General features: G+C 50.5%; 1 protein-coding gene across 3 annotated transcripts in view; it reads right to left on the bottom strand.

Moving 5' to 3' along the window:
- FRMPD3 (FERM and PDZ domain containing 3) overlaps nt 1-15,229 on the bottom strand; it is a 72,436-nt gene extending 57,207 nt beyond the window's left edge. For 2 of the 3 annotated variants that reach the window (XM_021080188.1, XM_021080190.1), the window contains exons 1-3: nt 14,596-15,229; nt 10,961-11,063; nt 7,085-7,130 (exon numbers count right to left, since the gene is read on the bottom strand). In XM_021080188.1, the coding sequence (XP_020935847.1) occupies nt 7,085-7,130; nt 10,961-11,063; nt 14,596-14,743 (297 nt within the window). In that variant the 5' untranslated portion in view covers nt 14,744-15,229. Of the gene's footprint in view, nt 1-7,084; nt 7,131-10,960; nt 11,066-14,595 lie in introns of those variants that run through there. The other variant, XM_021080189.1, reaches the window with a different exon arrangement.

Genomic DNA, 22,937 nt, shown 5'->3' with positions numbered 1-22,937 from the left:
AGCATCCTCCTCCCTGGTTGTAGGAGAGATGACATTTTATTTTATTATCATTTGCCTTTTTAGGGCCACACCTGCGGCATATGAAGTTCCCAGACAAGGGGTCAAATAGGAGCTACAGCTGCCAGCCTATACCACAGCCACAGCAACTCGGGATCCAAGCCGCGTCTGCAACTTACCCCACAGCTCACGGCAACGCCGGATCCTTAACCCACTGAGCGAGGCCAGGGATCAAAACTGCATCCTCATGGATACTAGTCAGGTTCGTCACTGTTGGGCCGCAACAGGAACCCTGAGATGACATTTTATATTACTATGTCTCCCCCCAGCTCCAAGCACAGAGCAGGCACAGAATATAGTAGTTGATTGCCAGGGAGGGTTAATTAGTCCATCAATTCAGCAAATAGGGTTTAGGGCCCTGTGGTCTGTGAAAGCACTATACTCAAGAAGCTCTGTGGAAAACTAGTTTTTCTTCAGTGGTTCCTGTTATTTTGGCTTTTTTACTGGGCAGGTGACTCCAGCAGAGGGGATTGAGACTCTTGGTACAGGTTAGTTTGCAGAAGCAGAAAACTACGGTTTCATTTGAAGGGAGTGTCTGCTTGTTTTTCAGGGCTATGCTAGGTCACAAGCTAGTACTTTATTTAAAAATATTTATTGAGGACATATGATGTACGAAAGTCTAAGGGTACCAAATTCCCTTTTTTTTTTAGCATTTTAGGGTTGCACCTGCGATATATGGAGGTTCCCAGGCTAGGGGTCTAATCGGAGCTGCAGCTGCTGGCCTACACCACAGCCACAGCAATGACAGATTCGAGCTATGACTGTGACCTACACTACAGCTTGTGGCAACGCCAGATCCTTAACCCACTAAGCGAGGCCTGGGATCAAACCCGCAACCTCATGGTTCCTAGTCAGATTTGTTTCTGCTGTGCCACGAAGGGAACTCCCAAATTTCTTTACATAGAGAGAGATTTTTTTTTTTTTTTTGGCCACCCCTGCAGCATGCAGAAGTTCCTGGGCCGAGGATCAAACCGAAGCCACAGCAACAGCCCAAGCCACTGCAGTGACAGTGCTGGGTCCTTAACCTATTGTGCCACAAGGAAATTCCTAAGGGTACCAAAATTAACAAGTATTCAGTCAATCATAGGGAATAATAGTCTTGTTATTCAAAGACTAAAGAACACTCTTAAATACATATAGACTTATGAGGTGGTTATCTATACAGTGTGGTTTGAGGATCCCTATGACTGCCCAAATACTTCCCAAAGATCTGCCAAGGTCACAGTCACTCTTTTATTTTTTTGGCTGTGGTACGTATGCAATGGCTTGATGTGGGATCTCAGTTCCCAGATCATGGATTGAACACGGGCCATAGCGGTGAAAGCTCTGAATCCTAACACCTAGACCACCAGGGAATTCCCAAGAGTCACTCTTTTTAAAAAGAAAAAACATCATCGGAGAGAGACTACACATTAAACCATGTACCTTGGCTACATATCAGAATCATCAAGGGAGCCTTTTAACAAGACTGATACCTGACCTTTGTCCCCAGAGCTTCGAATTCAATTGGTCAGGGCTAGAACCCAAGGATCAATGTTTTAAGAGCTGCTCAGGAGGCTCTACTGGATAGCCAGGATAGAGAACCACTGTATTAGACCATTACTGGCCACTGGAATGTAGGAATGGCGAGAGTCTTAGAGATTGTCTGGTCCTATGTTTCCCAAAGTCTACTGAGCATCAGAATTCCTTGTGGCTCTTATTCAAAGGACAGAGTCTTGGGCCAATCCTGGACCTATCGGGAAATTGTCTTCTGGGAGATTGTCAAGCATGAACATGATGAGTTTGGTAAAAGGTGGCAGTCTCCATGCACCCATGAGATGCCAAGTGCCTACTGCAGACGAAGTACCATGTAGGGGCTATAACATTATAACAGTGAACTTGTGCTGGCTGGGGGAAGGGGGGGTTCCTTCAAGAAGCTTTCGCTTTTAGTGTAAGAGAGAAGCTTCAGTTAATTTGTGTTTTTCACAGTTGTATGGTTTGTAAAGTCACCTCGAGTGCTGAACGAATGACTAGTGAATGGGTATTTCTAGAGGAAGTGTGTGTGTGTGTGTGTGTGTGTGTGTGTGAGAGAGAGAGAGAGAGAGAGAGAGAAGGGGGAGGGGGGAGGAGGGGAGAGAGAGGCAAAGAGAGAGAGAGAGAAAGAGATAGATTATAATCTTAAATTCCAAAAACTCAACCTGGTAGATTCAACTGTCTTTATGTCACGGGGAGAAAATGAGGCTCTGACGTGTTAAGTGACTTGACTGACGCCGCCGCACTAACAGGTATCAGTGTTGGGGTTCACCCCATCCAGCTGTCCCGGGAGCCGGAATTTCCTGGACTACACTGGGCTGCCCCTACCCTCTCCATCCTCTGGACACCTCTGTATGACAGGTGAAATAAGACAGAGCCTTATCTGGGTGGCCTCAGCTGGGAATGTGTGCATTGAGAGCTTCACGTTTTTCACACTTCTGTGCATGTCAGCAAATGACCAGGAAAGCGCCGTGGCAATTGATTTTGGAGTTACAAATAAATCTTAGGTAGTGGGCAAATTTGCAAATATGGAATCCGTGAATAATGAGGATTGACTATATGCGAGGCTGACATTTGGTTGGGATGCACTGAAATGGCCATACCTGTTGTAAAATATTGAGGGATCCTTTCCCACTGATCAGTCAGTAGCCACTGACCCTAAACTTCCTAGGTGTCACCTGACTTCTCCCCTGGGATCTTTTTACACATGATCAACTAAAGGGTTAACACCTGGCACAGTTAGGCAGACTCCAAGACTGCTCTGGTGCTTGTGGCTGGCTTTCATTCCTTTTTTTTTTTTTTTTTTTCCTTTGGTCTTTTTAGAGCCGCATCCGTGGCATATGGAGGTCCCCAGGCTAGGGGTCGATCCAAGCTGCAGCCACTGGCCTACACCACAGCCACAGCAACACCAGATCCATGCCACATCTGTGACCTACACCACAGCTCACAGCAAGGCCAGATCCTTAACCCACTGAGCAAGGCCAGGGATCGAACCCGTGTCCTCTTAGATACTAGTCAGATTCATTTCTGCTGAGCCACGACGGGAACTCCATGGCTTTCATTCTGATTAGAAGGCCCCTCCTGTACAGGTTGCTAACTGTTTTAACGCCTGTGTTATTTGTGCTCGCCCACGTTTCTATGTTTCTCAGGTTTAGAGAGCACAAGGCCAAGAACTAGAATGTAAGCTCTCTGGGGGTAGGGACCATGTCTGCCCTGGGGACTGCTGGATTCCCAGCCTGGAAGAACGCCTAGAATAGCAGGCCTTCAGTAAATGTTTGATGAACAAATGAATGAATCACAAACTCTCGCTGAGGTTAGGCAAAGGAGTCTGGAAGACATGAGTCTCAAGCCAGGTCTTCAAGGAAACAGTCATGTATTAGAGGATAGGGGACCAGGACGAGGACAGACATCTGCAGGGCAGGAAGATCTAAGAAGTGTACAAAGGAGGAGAAGGGAGTGCCCTGGCCATGGCAAAGACGGCGTGGGATGGAGCAGTGGGGATATCAGAACTGGGGGGCCAAGGAGTGTTTGGGGCACTGGGATAAGAGCTGAGACACAGATGGTGAGTGTTAAGCTCTTCGGTCTGCACCTGCATTGGAACACTTGCGTTTCATTTTAGATCAGGTTGCCCTGACAGCTGGAAGCTGGGTTTCCCTCATTCCCTCCAAAAATACTTATTTAGTGCCTATTCTATGCCAGGTGCTGTTCCAGGCACTGGGGATACAGCAGTGAACAAAACATAGTCCCTATCCTCGTGGAGCTGACTTTCCAATGAGGGAGACAGACAATAAATACATATAAGTATAATATTTCATGGGAATGTAAAATGGTACAGCCACTCCGGAAAGTAGACTGGCAGTTTCTTAATAAACTAAATCTACATTTAATATATGACTCAACAATCACACTTCTGGGCATCTGTCCCAGAGAAAGGCAAACTTATGCTCACAAAAAAAACCTGTACATGAATGTTTATAGCGGCTTTATTCGTGCTAGCCAAAACCTGGAAGCAACCCAGATGTCCCACCGTGGCTGGATGACTACACAGTGGTACATCCATACCACGGAATACTACTCAGCAATAAAAAAAGAGCAAACTGTGGAGACAAGCAATGGCTTGGATGCATCCCAAGGGCATTGTGCTGAGTGAAAAAAGCCCATCCCCAAAGGTTCCACACTCTATGATTCCATTTCTACGATGGTTTTAAGATGATGAAATTACAGAAATGGAGAACAGAGTAGTAGGGATTGCAGGTGGGGAGTAAGTGCCCCATCAAAGGGCACATGAAGGACACTTTCAGTGACAGAACTGTCCAGTATGTTGACTATGTTGAAACATGAACCCACACATGTGACAGACTGACAATGAAACACAAACACACATTGTACTGATGTCAATGTCCCAGTTCTTTGGTGGGGGGGGCACACTTGCGGCATGTGGAAGTTCCCGGGCCAGGGATCGAACCTGCGTCACAGCAGCAACCCAAGCCACAGCAGTGACAATGCTGGATCCTTAACCCCTAGGCCACCAGGGAACTCCAATGTCCCAGTTCTGATATGATGCTGTAGTTACATCACATGTAACCTTTGTTGCAAGAAAGAGGGTAAAGCTACACAGGGATGTCACTGTCATAGCTTTGCAACTTCCTGTGAATCTACAATTCTTTCAAAATAAAAAGGTTAACATGGCGTTCCCGTTGTGGCTCAGTGGTTAATGAATCCGACTAGGACCCATGAGGTTGTGGGTTTGATCCCTGGCCTCGCTCCATGGGTTAAGGATCTGGCGTTGCCGTGAGCTGGGGTGTAGGCTGCAGATGCAGCTCAGATCCCACATTGCTGTGGCTGTGGTGTTGGCGGGTGGCTACAGCTCTGATTAGACCCCTAGCCTGGGAACCTCCATATGCTGAGGGTGCGGCCCTGGAAAAGGCAAAAAAAAAAAAAAGTTAACAGGAGCTCCCGTCATGGCTTAGTGGTTAACGAACCTGACTAGTATCCATGAGGATGTGGGTTTGATCCCTGGCCTTGCTCAGTGGGTTAAGGATCCAGCATTGCCCTGAGCAGTGGTGTAGGTCACAGATGCAGCTCAGATCCCAAGCTGCTGTTATCTGTGGTGTAGACCAGAAGCTACAGCTCTGATTCGACCCCTAGCCTGGGAACCTCCCTATGCCTCAGGTGGGGCCCTAAAAAGACCAAAAAAAAAAAAAAGTGGGGGTTAACAATATAATCTTTCAGCTCTGCTGGGAGAATTAAGCAGTATCAGGAAATAGTGGTGGGTCGATGCCATCTTAGAAACCAGAGTCCAGGAAAGCTTCTACAAGGAAGTGACATTTGAGGAGACTTGACTAACGAAGCAATCCACAGTGGGTCTCTGATCAGAGAGGTAAATTCTAACCACACCACAAGCATCATTTTAGGGGAGAACTGGTAGCCATTTTCATGGCAGGAGATTGGGGAGTGGGGACTGCGGGCCACCGCCCACCAGGCGACTGCACATGTGCAGTAAGGTGGGGAGGGAGGAGCTTATAGGTACCACCCACTGTGGGGCGGAGCTTGCATGCCCAGAGACAGAACAGCCATCGAGATAAGTCTAAAACCAGAAAGCATGTATGTATGTAAGTGTGTGTGTGTAAGGTTCACTGACACAGAAGAGGCAGTTAGTGCCAGAGTTTGATTTGAACCCCATCCTCCTGACTCACGAGCCCATGTCTTGCACCTATGCATTGCCCCTGGCTTTGCACACCACTGTCACTTCTCTCTCTGGAAAAATCTTTCTCTCCATCTCTGCCTGGGAAATCCTGCCCCATCTTTCAAGGTAGAGCTCAGGTGCCGCCTCCTCAGTGAAGCTTCCCCTGATTTCATGTCCTCCATCCCCAACAGATGTGACCTCTCCTGTGGCTATGGGGTGGGGGGACATCAGTGCTGGGTGCAGGGGAGTGCTGGGGACACTGGAAAGGGACAGCTAGGCTGGAGGTGGAAGAAGGGCTCTGAGTTTTCGTGCATTTGAGCTAAGATTGCTATAAGGATGTGACCTAGAAATGGACACCATGCATTCTGATTCCAACTTTTGAGAAGAGCCTGGGGATTTTCGCTTTTATTTATTTATTTATTTAGCTTTTTAGGGCCGCACCCACATCGGCATATAGAGGTTCCCAGGCTAGGGGTCTAATAGGAGCTACAGCTGCCGGCCTGCCCCACAACCACAGCAACACAGGATCTGAGCCGTGTCTGCAACCTACACCACCGCTCACAGCAATGCCGGATCCTTCACCCACTGAGCGAGGCCAGGGATGGAACCCACATCCTCGTGGATCCTAGTTGGGTTTGTTAACTGCTGAGCCATGACGGGAACTCTGGGGTTTTCACTTTTAATAAACATTCCTGGAGATCATTATAATCAGGCGAGTCTAGGAAACACTACTCTAGTCTAAATCTAAATCCCTCAATTTATAGATGAGGAAACAGGTTCAGAAAAGGAAATTGACTCATTCAAGGTCACATGGCCAGTTAATGACTGAACCAGGACAAAGATGAGCCTGTATGTCCAACTGTACCTCCCCAGCAACTTTATGGTTAATCCCCTACCTGCAGTGCTAGGTCTCATACAGCATGGGCCAATTAGCATACACCTGTATGAATGAAGGAATAAGATCAGAACTCACCATCTGCAAGGATTAAGGGAGCTAGACACTGGACAGCTAGATTTTGATGGGGCACAGCAAAAAGGAGGTGGAAAGCACGCTGGAACTAGGGCAGCGAGCTGCTTAAGCGGCGTAAAGAAGAGAGCACAAGGCAGAACACAGCCCTGGGTGGAGCCCTTCCAACTCCTCGCATCCGGGAGGTGCGTGTAGACAAGATGTTCAGGAGGGATGCTTTCAAGTTCACTCCTAAATCCTTGGCTCACAAGAGTGTTGGTCCCCGTCTCTGCCCTCCCCCTCTCCATCACTGCCACTTTCCAACATGGGATTGCGCTTGCCTCGGTCGGGAGGCAGGGCGGAAGGCAAAGACGCTCACTCACCTGATGAGTGTGCAGAACTGTAAGAACGATGAATTCCTTAGCGCTCCTACAGAGAGAAGAGGGAACAGGAGAGCTGTGTATCATGCACTGGGTATTCATCTAGCACAGGAAGCCACACCAGAATTTTCCCCTGGGCTGCATTCACGTATATGGATTAGGACAGAGGGCAATCTAAATATCTGCATGGTTGCCTCGCCTCCCATTTTTCGCAGCGCCTGACATCCACCATCCATATAGGTCCACACAGCCAGCTGAAGATGGTATTACCATTATCTCCGGGGGTGTCATTTTTCAGGTCTTCTTTTTTTATATTCCTTCTCATATGCTCTCAGTAGAAAACCTCAAACCCTTTGGGCTAAAAAAAAAATTCTCAAAGAAAAAGAAAGACCTGAATTATGGAACTCCATGGGTGCACAGTCAGAGTCCTGGGAACTGTGTACCATGATTATTGGCAATTTGGTATTTAAGCAAGAGGAGAGATCCAAAGAAAAAACCCAAAGGAGGTCATTTGGTCATCATGACTCATCCTCAGCAGATTTGTTTTAATTGAAGGACCGAAAAATGAGAGCCAGGGAGCAACAGATGGAAGGCAAGACTCTCCAGATAGCAAATATTCACAAGGATGAAGAATCCGAAGCTCTTGAGATCGGAATTATGCCAATGATCCAACAGGCTGTGAGGTTATGAAAATTCTCTCCGAGAAATACATCATCTTTTAAAAAGAACGAAAAGAAATGGAAAGAGTTTGCCTTGAAGGCGCTTCCCCTCTCTTGGCTGGCCTTTTGCAAATGTTTCTGGGAACAAAGGGGTTCCAGAAGCAGAGTCAAGATGGTCCTTGATTCTGGGTATTCAAGGACCTGGAGCATTTCCTATCTTCTGTGAGGCAGCATCCAGGGAGGAGTCTCTGGGAAGCTCCCTGGAGAAGGCGGGACTTGTGTGCTAGGGAAAAACACCATGGAAAATGCTGTTTCTGGAACAAGGCAGGGGCCTGGAGGAAATCAGATGATGTGATTCCTGTGCTCCAGCCCCTGCCACCTCTCCCGGGTTCATGGAGAACAAAGCCGACGTCCTTAGAGTAGCTGCGACTCTTCCCTCCCTCACCCCGCTCCACACGCTGGCTTCTCCTCTGTTCCCCAATCACGCCTGACACGCTCTGCCTTTACACGGGCCCTTCTTCCATCTCTGACGCTCTCATTTCCTTGCAGTCTTTCTCCTCAAATGCTACCTTCACATGGAGGCCGACACTGGCCGTGCTACTATGAGTTGCACGCTGGACCCCTGTGCCGGGCATTCCTAACCCTCTTTAACCTGATCTCCTTTCTTTTTCTTTCTTTCTTTTTTTTTTTCTGGTCTTTATAGGGCTGTACCTGCAGCATATGGAGGTTCCCAGGCTAGGGGGTCAAATGGGAGCCACGGCTGCCGGCCTATGCCCCAGCCACAGCGATGCCAGATCCGAGCCGCATCTGCGACCTACACCACAGCTCATGGTGTTATCCTTAACCCACTGCGCAGAGCCAGGGATGGAACCCACATCCTCATGGATACCAGTCAGGTTCATTACCCCTGAGCCACAACGGGAACTCCCTGATCCCCTTTCTCTTCTTCCGTACCATTCATGAGCTTCTCATATACTGTACGATGACTCATTTATCAGGTTTACTGCTGACAGTGCATCTCCTTTCACTGGAAATGGAAACGCCACTGGGCAAGGATTTTCGTCTGTCTTATTCACTGCTGTATATTCAGTGCCTAGAACAATGCCTGATGCACAGAGGACACTCGATATAATACATATTCACTGAATGAATGAGTGATCTGCTAGCCCCTGAGGGTATCACATGAGTGAGCTCTATCGTGACCCCGAAGGTGCTCCAGACTCCCTCACAAAATTGGGCTACGTTGTTCTGGGGTACAAAGATATCCACTAGCAGCAGAGACTTCTGAGGGGCCAGGCTGAAAGAACCCCAACATGCCCTGATGGGGTTGAAAGAACTCACCCCTTTATTGGTGTAGTGGTGGCGTGGGAGGGGTGCAGGGTAGGGAGTGGGGATGGCGAATGGAATGTGGAGAAGAGACAAACTCAAGGTCACTAGGGACGGGACACATGCCAGGATACTGAGCTGAAGGGGAGCATGTCGCGGAAGATCTACTCTGGACTTCAGGGGTGGGGGAGCATTGCCACCCCCTCCAGAGCTGGCGAGGGGGTGCCGCTTGGACCACAGGGCGTTAAGTCTGCCTTTGAAGGTGAGGGAGGGGCTCTGGAGGCAGGTGAGCTTTCGGAGAACAAGCAAGACAAGTAGGATGAAAACATTCCAAACCGAGGTGGGGTTGAAGGAGACGGAGGCAGCGATGGCGCAGACACCACCCAGCAGAGCGAGAGAGAGTCCGAGAATGAGCACTTGGTTCCACCCGAGGGGAAGAGAGCCAGGGTCTCCCAAACCGAGGTCCGTCCATGGAGTTTAGAGCCGTCACCTCTATCGTCTCATTCCTTATCATCAAGTCTGAGCAAGGGACGGGTGGGTGGTGTATGTGTGTACATGTGGTGGGAGTGTGGGATGGGGGGGGAGTGTATATGGTATGTGTATGTGTGTGTGTGAGCACGTGACACATGTGGGTGTGGGCATGTTTGTAGGGCATGGTGTGTGTGTGTGGTATGTGGTGTGTATGGTGCACATGTGGTGTGTGATGGCATGTTTCGTGTGTGTATATGGCATGCACGGTGTGTGTATGTGTGTGGTATGTGGTCACATGGTATGTGTGGAGGTGATGCGGTAGCATGTTTGGTGTGTGTATGTCGTGTGCAAGGGGATGTGTGTGGCATGCAGTATGCATGGTGTGTGTGTGTGTGTGGTATGTGCTGGCATGTTTTTTGTGTGTATAAGGAATGCATGGTGTGGGGGTGTGGGTGTGGGTGGCATATCGTGGCATGTTTTTTGTGTGTACACAGTATGAATGATGTGTGTATGTGGTATGTGGTGGTATGTTTTGCGTGTGTATACGGTATGCATGGTGTGTGTGTGTGTGGTATGTGGTGGCATGGTGTGTACAGAGATAGGGAGGGGGAAAGTCAGCGTGGTTACTCCCAGGGACAGATGGTGGCAGTTCTCCTAAAACTCCTTTCACTGTCTTACCTGCCACCATGGGGGAGGCCACTAAGGGGTCGCACATACCGTAAGCAAATTTCACTATGGCAGCTTGCCTTCCTCAACCCAGGACTAGGTTGGCCAGGGATTTGGATTTTCTTTTTTCTTTTTGTGTTTTTAGGGCCACACCCTCGGTATATGGAGGTTCCCAGGCTAGGAGTCTTAATAGGAGCTACAGCTGCTGGCCTGCCCCACAGCCACAGCAACGCAGGATCTGAGCCATGTCTGTGACCTACACCACAGCTCACGGCAATGCTGGATCCCTTACCCACTGAGTGAGGCCAGGGATCAAACCTGCGTCCTCATGGATGCCAGTCAGATTCGTTCCCACTGAGCCACAACAGGAACCCCTAGATTTTCCTCTTTTTTTTTTTTTTTGGCGGGGGAGGGGGAACTACGACTTGCTCACATTGTGCTTATCTCAGAATGTCCTTTGAATGGCTTATTTGGTCCTCATGGGTCACCTGGTCTGTCCCACTGCACAGTAAGTCAAAAACCACAGGGCTTGGGTGAGGGGGTGAGGGAGCAGTTGGGGAGGGAGGTGAGGTGAGCTCTGGCTGTTCTTTGTGTCTATACACATCACTGGACTAAGCCAGAGTATGGCTAGGGCCGCCCTTTCTGGGAGGGCCCCTCTCTTGAGGCCAGGGAGGGCTGTGGCCACCATCGCGATGCCACTGGAGGGATGGGGAGGGCAGTACCCAGCCCTTGCCCAGGCCCACGAGTTCCCTGTTACCTGATAAGTTCTATGAACCTCTCCCTGGGGGCTTCGCTCACGTTCTCCTCGTTAATAGCCACAATCTGGTCACCAGCCAGGAGCTTGTCCTCAGAGGGGCCCCCTGCAGAGGAGAGGAGAGGAGAGAAGCGTGAGGACTTGGGGCCACTGCCGGGAAAGCACGAGGCCTGGGCAGGAGGGAGTCGCCAGCAGCTGAAGAAGCAGATGTGAGCGCTGAGGACTGAGACGGCGCGGGCTGAGACGGTGCGGATGGTAGGGCTGCCCTTCGAGCCTGGATAGATCGAGGGCAGGGAACTGGAGAAAGAGAATGGAGCGGCCCTCCTCTGGCTGGGAGTCGGGTGGTAGCACAGCCCTGGCGCCCAGACAAGGCTAAGGAGTGCTTCCTGGCTAAGGGCCTAAAGGGAAACAGGGACTTCCGTTTCACCAGGAGGGACGTGCTTGGGCACAAGGAAGGCCTTCCAGACCACTGGAGGTGCTACAGGTGACAGGAGGGGACGACCAGGAATCTTCCTCCTCGAGCGTGATTCATTCTCGCTGGTCTGGAAGGATGCAGGCAAAAGCCTGCCTGGAGACAGAGGAATGGACTAGAAGAGCTTCTTTCAACGCTGAGACATGCTCTTCTCTGAGAAATGAGGTGAACGAGGCACAGACCCTAAAGCCGGGCAGCTAGAAATTTGCTTTCTCTCCTCCCTGCGTTGACCATCAAGGTTTAGAAAGAAGACCTGTCTGGAGTTCCCGTTGTGGCGCAGTGGTTAACGAATCCGACTAGGAACCATGAGGTTGAGGGTTCGATCCCTGCCCTTGCTCAGGGGGTTAACAATCCAGCGTTGCCGTGAGCTGTGGTGTGGGTCGCAGACGTGGCTTGGATCCCACGTTGCTGTGGCTGTGGTGTAGGCCGGTGGCTACAGCTCCGATGAGACCCCCTAGCCTGGGAACCTCCATATGCCGCGGGTATGGCCCTAGAAAAAGCCAAAAAAGAAAAGCAGACCTGTCTGAGGGCCTTAGTTTCCCGGTGGGGTTGAGGGGTGCCCCAGGCTGTGCTGCCTCTGGGGTTTAGCAAAGATCTTCTTGGAGCAAAGCGCTTCAGAGATTTAGTTAGAATGAGCAATCCGACCCAGCCTAAGTCAAAGCCGAAAGAGATGCTGAATGACCTGCTGCACTCTCAAACCAGCCCAGATGCTTGTTTATACGCACTTGAAAGGGCCAGATCCCAACTATTCCTCCTAAGTGTGCTGTGCAAATCCTACAACGTTAACGACAAGGCAACCGTGTCACTTGAGCACAGATCAATGGCTCTGGAGTGTGGGGCCTGTGTGCTGAGGGTGGTGGCTCTGGACCCACTTGGTCCAGTCTCTCGATAGCCCAGTGACTCTTCAGAAATGGGAGGGAGTTCCCATCGTAGCTCAGCAGTAATGAACCCAGCTAGAATCCACGAGGATGCAGGTTCAATCCCTGGCCTCCCTCTGAGTTAAGGATCTGGTGTTGCCGTGAACCATGGTATAGGTGGCAGCTGTAGCTCCAATCTGACACCTAGCCTGGGAACTTCCATATGCTACAGGTGCGGCCCTAAAAAAAAAACAGAAAAAAAAAAGAAAAGAAATGGGGAACATGGTGGTGAAGAGTCCAATCTTTGTAGCCAGCCTGAACCCTACACTCGAATCTACAATCCACTAGCTGTGGGACCTTGGACCAGACATTTCGTCTCTCTGAATTTCTCCGTCCTCATCTATGAAATGGGGAAAATAACATCATAAGAATGTGGGGAGGATAAATGGGATGATGAAGGCATGGCACTTAAAACAACTGATTGATATTGGTAAGAATTCTGTAAAGGGTAGTTATGGTATCCTCCGAGGGGCAATTCCTTCAAGTCATTTCCTTTCTCCCATCTACTTCCTCCTGAAATGCCAGTCTTTTAGGTGGAGGCCGTTCTACCTATTTCCCTCCCTCCCATCCATCCATCCATCCATCCATCCTTCCTTCCTTTACATCCATCCATCCATCCATCCATCCATCCATCCATCTTTCCTCTGAATGGAAGAGGTCCTCCCGGAACTCAAGCTCCATCACAGGTCCTGGCTTTCTGATGGCAGTGGTCTACTCAGTCTACTACTGTTTTCACGGAATGGTTTGTTGGCTTGTTCAGCCACAACTGTTCCTCTATAGGATGCATCTTATCTTTTCCTGGGGTCTCAGAAACAAGTTCTCTGCAGGTGGGAGCCACCTGGGCTGGAGGCAGGTCCGCGATCAGCCTGCTGGCCCCACGCCCTCCGGTGCTCTCGCCTGTGGCTTTCCTTCTCTCCATTCCTCCAATCCCTTCTTCCTCATTTTCACACCACCAGCAGCGACCCTGTGAATCCTGTCTCCTCTGAAGCTAAAGCAGGGGCTCCTGGTGGTCTGTTACTAAGTTTCAACTGGTTTCTCTTTCCCAGGACAACTGTGATTTTGGACCTGAGACTCCAAAGCCTTTCACCAAACTGCATGACCGACTCGGGAGCCTTAGGTCAGCCACAAATTCCTATACTGAAAAAAAAATTTTTTTTTTCCTTTATGCCCTCTAGTTGAAGAGCGAGCTTACAAAAAATCTTTCTCTTTTCCTTTGAGGATTGCCAAATTCATCAACTTTCTGCTAGACCAGTTTGTACTCCGGCTGCTCCTCTTCACTGAGCGAGAAGCTGTTGTAAACATCTAAAGCCTCAGGCCCAGCAAGTCAGGAATAGAGTTCTTTTCCGTCTGTCTTTTTGTCAATGCCTAGCAAGATTCGGAACAAAACAGTGCTCAGGCCCTCTCCCGTTTCATTCAGGACGGCACGCTTTCACACTGCCCGCGGGGCTCTTGCCTGGGCCACCCCAAGTGGTCCCATCCAAGCCCTGCTTCCCCCGCGTGGCATCCCACAGGCTCAGGCGCAAATCTTAGCTCTGCCGCCTCCTGGTCGAGTGACCCTGGACAAATCATTTCTATGCCCCAGTTTCCTCATCTGTCAAATGAGAATGCTATTGCTTAAGTTGCAGGCGTGGCTGTGAGCACTGAACCCGATGATGTAAAGCACACAGTAGGGGCTTCATCAATGGTAGGCATTATTTTTACCATTGTGGCATTCAAAGATTCATTCTCCTTCCCCCCACCGCCACCTCGCCCCGTTCTCCCACCTGCGGTCTGTATCCTGATTCCAGTCTTTGGTGGATGAACAGTTTCTTAAGCATGTACCTGTCTCCACAGCCTGGTGGCTAGATTCTTGGGAGCAGGACCTCTGTCTTGTACTTCCCTATAACCCTGATGGGCTTAGAGTAGGCAGTCTATAAATACTTGTTGCACCGAACTGGATGGGTAGTGCTCATCCAAGGCAGTATGCTTCCTCTATGAAGATTCTATGCAAAGGAACGTTTTATGAAGACCCAGACCGTACTAAACCATCAACCGCAGCCTCTGTCTAGAGCCCAAGCAGCCTCAACAGTGGCCGTGGAGAAGTCCTAAAAGACCAGCTCCCTCGCACAGTTATTGGCTGGCAAGTCTTCACCCGCTCTTTCTGAATTCCTTGGCCACGTGGTATTCTCAGGTGCTCTGCTCTTTGGGAAGATGTGTGAGTGTTGAGGGGTAGGAGCCAGGGCCAGGAGGAGACACTGAGCGACACCTACCTGGCCTCACAGATCGCACCACCACGGGCCTCTCACTGCCGGCCACGAAGCCAAAGCCATATATAGGGTCCCGGTGAATGGTCACTTGTCGCAGCGTCTCTGCTGGCAGCTGCTCACATTCCATATCATTTGCGCTCTCTTCCTGCATCACATGACTGGGGGAAGGGGAAGATGGGAGCAAAACAAGATGCAAAGGCAACTTCTAAGCCTCAGAAGCAGCTGGTGGGGACACCGATAGTGGTGCTTGGCCATGGCACCCGGGAATTCACGCACATAGCTTCCTACCTCCTCTGGCACCCGCAGAGGTGATGACTGCCTTATATTTCAGACTGGAGAAAGAAGAGTCAAGAAAGGAGAAGCCACTTGTCTACAGAGCCAGGGGCGACAGAGGAAACTGGTGTCGTGGAGCCTGACATTAGAATCGGTCCTTTCCTCAAGATCCTGGGACTCTCGAAGGAGCCTAAGGGCAAATATGTGGCTGGTTCACTGGTAGCACCCTCTGAACTGGCTACTAACTCCCGAAGAGAAATGAAAACCCGAGGGAAGGGACCACGAAACAGGCAGCTAATTGGAGAAAGAACGTGTCGTCTTTTCAGAACGTGGAACACCTTCATGAAGTCCTTGTGTAATTTTAAATCCTTTTTTTGGCTTTTTTTTTTTTTAAGAGCCGCACCTGCAGCGTATGGAGGTTCCCAGGCTAGGGTACAAAATGGAGCTACAGCTGCTGGCTTATGCCACAGCCACAGCAACGCAGGATCCGTGCCATGTCTGCAACCTACACCACAGCTCACGGCAACGCCGGATCCTTAACCCCCTGGGCGAGGCCAGGGATCGAACCTGCATCCTCGTGGATTCTAGTCAGATTCGTTTCCTCTGAGCCACAATGGGAACTCCTTAATATCCTTTGGGTTATCTATAAAAATAAACTATCGAAATGCCGTGTGTAAATAAACGGGCTCATGTGGAGGACCATCACGGAAGATACCTGGGCATAATGCCAACCTATTTCCACTAATGGGACAACTAGAGAATGGCTTCCATGGGCAAAAAAGAAAAAAAGAGAGAGCTGCCTCCTATGGCTGCCAGTAGGTAGACCTGAACCCAGACATGCTGGGAGAAGAGAAATCGCTGCGCTAATACCTGGAAGAGACTATAGATGGCGCTCCTGATGCCCACAACTTAATTTAACAGAAGCTTTGCAGTTACACTGGGACTTCACAAAGGGTCTACAGCAAGGGCCCGGCTGAGGCACACTGCAGGCAAGGATGGCTCTAGGGCAGCCTGTGAATGAAGAGCCCAGAGGGGTGAAGGCCTGGGAATGCTGGGTTTGTGAAGGAACTGGTGCAGAGACGAGGAAGGAGGCAAACATGGCCAGAGCACATGGAATAGGGCAGGTGGAGGTGGAAGAGAGGGGACCAGGGCCAAGAGACCCAGAGCATGAGCACTCTGACTTGGCAGATGCTTTCTGGCCACTAAATGGTATTGCGTTTCCTAGCCTCTGTCTGCATTTTCAAAAATTAAGGTTCCAGGCGGGTCTGTTCTGCAGGAGATACGGAGGACCAGGAGCTCATTAATCAAACTAGAATAAGATTTGTAAGAGCAGGGAGAGGGTCTGACACAAGGAGAGTGATTGCTGACTAGCTAAGAACACCAAATTCCTCGGGAGCCAACGGTCGTGAGCAATTAGGTTGTTTATCAGGACACAGATTGGGTAATTAGAGAGGCGCTTTCGGACTACGGATGGTGGGGAGGGTGGGAAGATTTAGAGTAATTGTAGAAAAGAGAAATGCATGGTCCGAGGCTTGTCTCTCTCATTGAAGAACTCAGGAAGGAAGACAGACTCTGGCTGATGTGAATCTGACCACATTAGCTCCTGCTGCACCCAGGTTGGCTCGGGCCCGGTCCGGCGCCCCTGAGGGAGATGGAAGGGGCTGCTGGGATGAGGCCAAGTCTCCTGCAGATGAATCCAGAAACCAGCTCCTGCCCTCCCACACGGGTAAGGCAAATGGTCACTCTTCAACAGAAAGTCCCTTGGAAGCTGGAACGTGGCTGGCTGGTGTCCCGGAGAGGCACCCTTCTAGGACAGGGCCTCGGGGAGGGTGGCCTCAGGCCGGCGCCTCTCTCATTTCTGTGCCTGGTGGCAGGCAAGGAGCTTTGGCCTTGAAGAGAGCCAGAGAACGTCTTGTGGTAGCTGCCGCCGTGCCTCACCCCTGGGCTGCTTCCAAAAGGAGCCCTGCACCTGCCGTCATCCGACCTCATCTTGCTCATTTCCGTCATGGGCACCAGCCAGGGCAGCCTGGACGATGACAGCCTGTCGGGCTGTGGCGCGTGGAGCAGGGACATCGCAAGGAAGATCCGGCGCCTGTGGAAACGCTTGATACACTGTCCTGTGCTTGGGGCCCCCTGGTCACTGCAGCCTTGGTTTTGCTGCCTTTTTCTTTTTCCCAAGCTGGGGACACTTCAGTCTCCACTGGGCCTTGAGGCCCCTCCAGGAGTCATGAAAATAGACCCTCCTGGTGCCAGAGGAACCAACAAGAGCCTTTTGTGACCCGAGTCTTCTGCTTTACTGTTTTGACTATGTGAATCCATCAACAAGTATTTATTGAGTGCCTACTCAGACAGTCTGAGTTTGGGGGTACACCAGAGAAGTTATAGATCTCTGCCTTCAAAGATCTTCTAGTCTAATGGGGGCGGGGGTGAGGGGAGAGGCTGGAGAGGGTTCCCTGGAGGAGGCGGGAGCTGTGCTGCAAGGCCAGGAAAGGGCAGTGATGGGAAGAGCGATGAGAAGTTAAAGCTCTGTCCCTGGGTGCCCCCCATCTTCCCACAGGGGACCGAGCTCCTTCTCCCACAGCCACAAGCGTGTCTCCAGGTGTGACTGGAGCCCATTCATCCCTGGGTTGTCCCTGATGGAGCCAGACTACCTGTCCCTAACTTCATCCTTCCCCAATTCGGCAAGCAGCCTTCTTTTCACACTGCCTGGGCCGTCCCAGCATCTTTCTGTGTCGGCAGCTCAGCCCCTCTGAAATTTGCCAAGTGCCTGGAGACTAGGGAGTGACACTGAAGGCCAGTGGTGACAGATGACAGCTCAGCTGGCCACGGGTCACGTGACTGGCCTCCTGGGGGAAATACACACTTTGACTTTGAACGACGTTTGGCTTCTGGTGCCTTCAAACAGGGCAACGCTGAGCAAAATTATGAAGCAGCCAAAGCTTGTGGTCCTCTTCCCACCCCCACCCCCACCCCCCTGCCCAGCTTTGCTTCCGGGATCTGCTATTTTCTTCTGTTTGCCCCAAAGCACATAAGGCTTTCAGTCTGTCCTGTTCCTACCCTAGGCCCCCAAAGGCATCCAGGTACCCTGCGCCAGGCTTGCCCTCTCTAGTCAGTGACCTGGGGAAAGGTCTAGCCATTTTTCTTCCGCCTCATGAAAATAACACCTTCTAGCCGTGTGGTTCTTTTCATTTTTCCACCCATTACGTCATCCAAGAAAAGGTGCTTTCACATCCATTCTCTCCTCACAGTCTCTAACTGTCCTGCCAAATAAGCTAGCTCTATGCTCCTCCTCCATCCCAGCCTCCAAGCGGAGGCCAGCGAGGGCCTCGGCCAGAGCCAAATTTCTCGGACAGGGCCCACGATCCCAGCGCCCCCATCTACGGCTGCTCAGGGACCTGGATCCTCTAGCTATTTAGTGTCCATGGCAGGGTTGGTCCAACCCTGTGGCCAGCAGCTCTCTCCATCCCAGCCGAGTCGGGTCGGCTGGTCCACATCTTAACGCATCTGCCTCTGATCCCGTTCACTCCATATCGTTGTTGAGAAAATGAAATGAGATCATGGTTCTGGAAACACTTCGGAAGGTTAAACGTATCACGGAGATGGTGAGGTGGCGATGTTACTGGGAGCATCATTCAGACTGGCTGGGGGAGCTGGAGGATGGGAGCTGAAGATAAATTTCACCCACTTCACACAGTCCAGGCTCTTCCCCCATCAACTCCTTGCCTCTAAGGGGCGGCCCCGCCACGCACTCTGCCCCCTTGTTTTCCAGGCAGCTGTCTCAACCCAGCTCCCTGTGGACACCCTGACTCCAGTTCCTCTGTGGGCTAAATTGATGCCCCCATCACTGTCCAAAGACAGACTGGTGGCTGGAGCTCAGGCTGACAACTGTCGCCAGGCACGACAGCTGAAGGACAGGAGAAGTGAGAAGAAGATGGATCGATTCTGAGCTGCTGCGCTCTCCCCTGCACTCCTGGGCAGGAAGAGAGAAAGGAAACAGTGAAACTCTGAGGCATCCCTCCTTCCCTTTGGCTCCTTTCTCTTTACATTTGGTTGGCTCCTGGGGGAGCCTTGTCGCTCCCCTCCCAACTGGCAGGAGATGGAGCCACATGGGGCCAATTAGCACTCTGATTCCAATCATAGGAGCCTGATTCTCCTGGAAACTCCAGAGATCCTGCCTGGCAGCTGGGACCCCCAGAGATGCCATGTCCTCCTTGTGGCAGGGATGGGAGCTCCTCCCCGGGACTCTGAAGGAGCTGCTCTGGGTGCCCTCTTGTCAGGAGCTTGAACACAAAGCCTTCTTCTGGTAAGAGAGCCCTCAGTCCCGCTAGCTGCTCCTTACTCCAGCAGTGCTGCTCAGACTTGAACGTGCCTTCGCACCACGTGGGCAACACGCTAGACTGACTCTGATGCAGAGGGTCTGGAATCGGGTCTAAGATTTTAGCAAATTCCAGGGTGGTGCCCAGGCTGCTGGTCCACAGACCACACTTGGAGGTGCAAGATCTAAAATAATGTAGGAATTCCCATCGTGGCACAGGAGAAACAAATCCAACTAGGAACCATGAGGTTGCAGGTTCGATCTCTGGCCTCACTCAGTGGGTTAAGGATCTGGCATGGCCGTGAGCTGTGGTGCAGGTTGCGGACGCGGCTCAGATCTGATGTGGCTGTGGCTGTGGCCACAGCAATGGCAGCTGTAGCTCCGCTTGGACCCCTAGATTGGGAACCTCCATATGCCACATGTGTGGCCCTAAAAAGCAAAAAAAAAAGAAAAAAAAGAAAAAAAAAAACCAAACCAAAACCAAAACAGAAACAAAAAACAATGACTCAAATGCTCTATCTTGGAGAAAAGACACATAAAGTCAGGCAAACAAAAGCCTCCCTGGCTGCATCAGACTGACCCCAGGGGAAAACAGGGAGGGGGCTCAAAAAGGATAGGAAATCAGGTCAGGTTGCATTAGGGAAAAGGAGAGAAAGATTTAGCCTGACTCAAGAGTTGGTCAGCAAGAGAAGAGCCTGAGGACTCACGACATCTGGGAATAAGATGAGGAAGATGCTGAGAGGGGACGGTGCTGCGACCAGCAGCTGCCACTTACTGAGGACTCATGGGGAACCAGGTACCAGGCATCGATTGCCACACTCCAGCCTCTCGACAATCCCACGAGTAGGAGATACTATTGCCATTTTACAGAGAAGGCAACTGCGATCTGGGAAGGGAGATTAAGTACCTTTGCTCTAGGACATCCACCTGTAGACTGTGGTGGAGCCACACTGTCACCCCCGGTGGGTGCAACTCCACAGCCAATTTTCCTACCCGATTTTTGCCCAAGAAGGTGAGGGTTAAGGAGCAGACAATGAGTAGACGGGAGGAGGGGTGGTGTCCAGCAGACTGACTGGTCCTCTGCCAGTGAACCAAGACCACCACAGCAGAGGGGACAAATTGGAGACTCCTGCTGCACAACTGGCTCCCTATGTGCCTCTAGGTGCACCCTCCTCTCTGGGAGACTCAGCCCAGCAGGCCTCACGTGCCTGTTCCCTTCAGTCACCCCCAGAGAGAAGTCCTCTCAACTCTGGTCACCCAGAGTCTGAACCCAGACTCTCATCCCCGCAATGGTCTGCCCATCCCCTGATGTCCCCCACTTCTCTTCCCTTCGAAGCCGTCCGCTGTGCCCTCTGGAACCCTCAGTCAACAGCCAGCTCCTCTACATCCTGAATTTACTCTCTCAAAGCGCCCTTTCACCTTCTTTCCTCAATGGATGCCTGGTTTATTCCTGGAAGACAGCACTTGCTCACCAGTTCTCTCTCGCTTTCTCTTTCTCTTTTTTTTTTTTTAAAGGGCTGCACCCACACATATGGAGGTTCCAAGGCTAGGGGTCTAATCGGAGCTACAGCTGCTGGCCTACACCGCAGCCACAGCAACACAGGATCTGAGCCTTGACATCGACCTACGCTGCAGCTCAAGGCAACGCTGGATCCTTAACCCACTGAGCGAGGCCAGGGATTGAACCCGCAACCTTATAGTTCCTAGTCAGATTTGTTTCCACTGTGCCACAACGGGAACTCTGCTCACCAGTTCTCTTGAGTGGAAGCTCAATTTTCTTCTCCCCCTCTCAAATCTCAAGACTTTCAGGACCTTTGCAGGGGGTTGGGGTGCAGGTGCCTCCTTGCTTGCCAAGGCCATCACTCCTCCCTTCTGCCAAACACCCTGCTTCCTGGAGGAACACACCTGCCACCAGCCTCAACCACTCTTTGTCCTTCCTCATTGCTGTCTATGACCTCCTGGGTAGTCCTCAAACTCACTGGGGACTTCAGTTCCTAGTCACATGGGGTTGTCCCCTTGGCGCTCTCTCTTTTTTTTTTCTTTCTCTTTTTGCTTTTTAGGGCTGCACCCGAGGCATATGGAGGTTCCCAAGCTAGGAGTTCAATCGGAGCTACAGCTGCCAGCCTACACCACAGCTCACAGCAACGCTGGATCCTTATCCCACTGAGCGAGGCCAGGGATCGAACCCGCATCCTCATGGATATTAGTTGGTGCTTTAACGCACTGCACGACAACGGGAACTCCATGACTTTTAATTTTATTGTGGGGAAATGCATATAACATAAAAGTCACCATTTTAATCATTTTGAAGCCTACAGTCCAGCAGCATTAAGTACCTTCACGCTGCTGTGCCACCATCACCACCATCCATTTCCAGAACTTTTACATCCTCCCAAACTGAAATTCTGTACCCGTTAAACACTGGCACCCCATTCCCCTCTCCCCACGTCACTGGCAACCACCATTCCATCTTTTTGGCTCCAAGATGGTGACTACTCTAGGAACCTCGTATAAGCGGAATCATACAGTATTTAGTCCTGTTCTAACTGGTTTATTTCACTTAGCCCAGTGTCATTAACGTTCATCCATCCTGTAGCATGTAGCAGAAGCCCCTTCCTTTTTATTTCCTTTAATTAATTTATTTATTTACTTTTGCTTTTTAGGGCTGCACCCATGGCACACGGGAGGTTCCCAAGGCTAGGGGTCGAATCGGAGCTATAGCTTCCAGCCTACGCCACAGCCACAGCAATGCCAGATCCGAGCCCACCTCTGCGACCTACACCACAGCTTATGGCAACACCAGATCCTTAACCCACTGAGGAAGGCCAGGGATCAAAGCCACATCCTCATGGATACTAGTCAGATGCGTTTCTGCTGTGTCATGACGGGAATTCCCTCTTCCTTTTTAAAGTTTGAATAATATTCCATTGTATATATGTACATTTTATTCATCTGTCTGTGGACACTAGGGCCGTTTCCAACTTTTGTCTGTTGTAAATAATGCTGCGATGAACATGAGGGCACAAATATCTGTTTGAGTCTCTGCTTTCATTTCTTTGGAGTATATACTCAGAAGTGACATTGATGGATCATGTGGTAATTCTATGTTTAATTTTTTTAAATTATAGTTGATTTACAATATTGTGCCAATTTATGCTGTACAGCAAAATGACTCAGTCATACACATACACACACACACACACACACACACACACACACATATATATTCTTTTTTTCATATTATCTTCCCCCATGTTCTATCCCAAGATATTGGATATAGTTCCCTGTGTGCTACAGTAGGACCTCATGGCTTATCCATTCTAAATGTAATGGTTTATGTCTACTAACCCCAAACTCCCAGTCCATCCCACTCTCTCCCCCTTTCTGGGTTTAATTTTTTGAGGAATTGCCATACTGTTTTTCACAGTGACTGTATCATCTTACATTCTTAACAACGATGCACAAGGATTCCAATTTCTCTATATTCTTTTTTTTTTTTTTTTTTTGGTCTTTTTGCCATTTCTTGGGCCGCTCCTACGGCATATGGAGGTTCCCAGGCTAGGGATCCAATTGGAGCTGCAGCCACCAGCCTACGCCAGAGCCATAGCAACGCGGGATCTGAGCTGCGTCTGCAACCTACACCACAGCTCACGGCAACGCCGGATCCTTAACCCACTGAGCAAGGCCAGGGATCAAACCCGCAACGTTATGGTTCCTAGTCGGATTCGTTAACCACTGAGCCACGACGGGAACTCCC

The sequence above is a fragment of the Sus scrofa genome, chromosome X (assembly GCF_000003025.6).
Source record: "Sus scrofa isolate TJ Tabasco breed Duroc chromosome X, Sscrofa11.1, whole genome shotgun sequence".
In the NCBI taxonomy this organism is placed as follows: domain Eukaryota; kingdom Metazoa; phylum Chordata; class Mammalia; order Artiodactyla; family Suidae; genus Sus; species Sus scrofa.
This window is presented reverse-complemented; position numbering and strand designations above follow the sequence as displayed.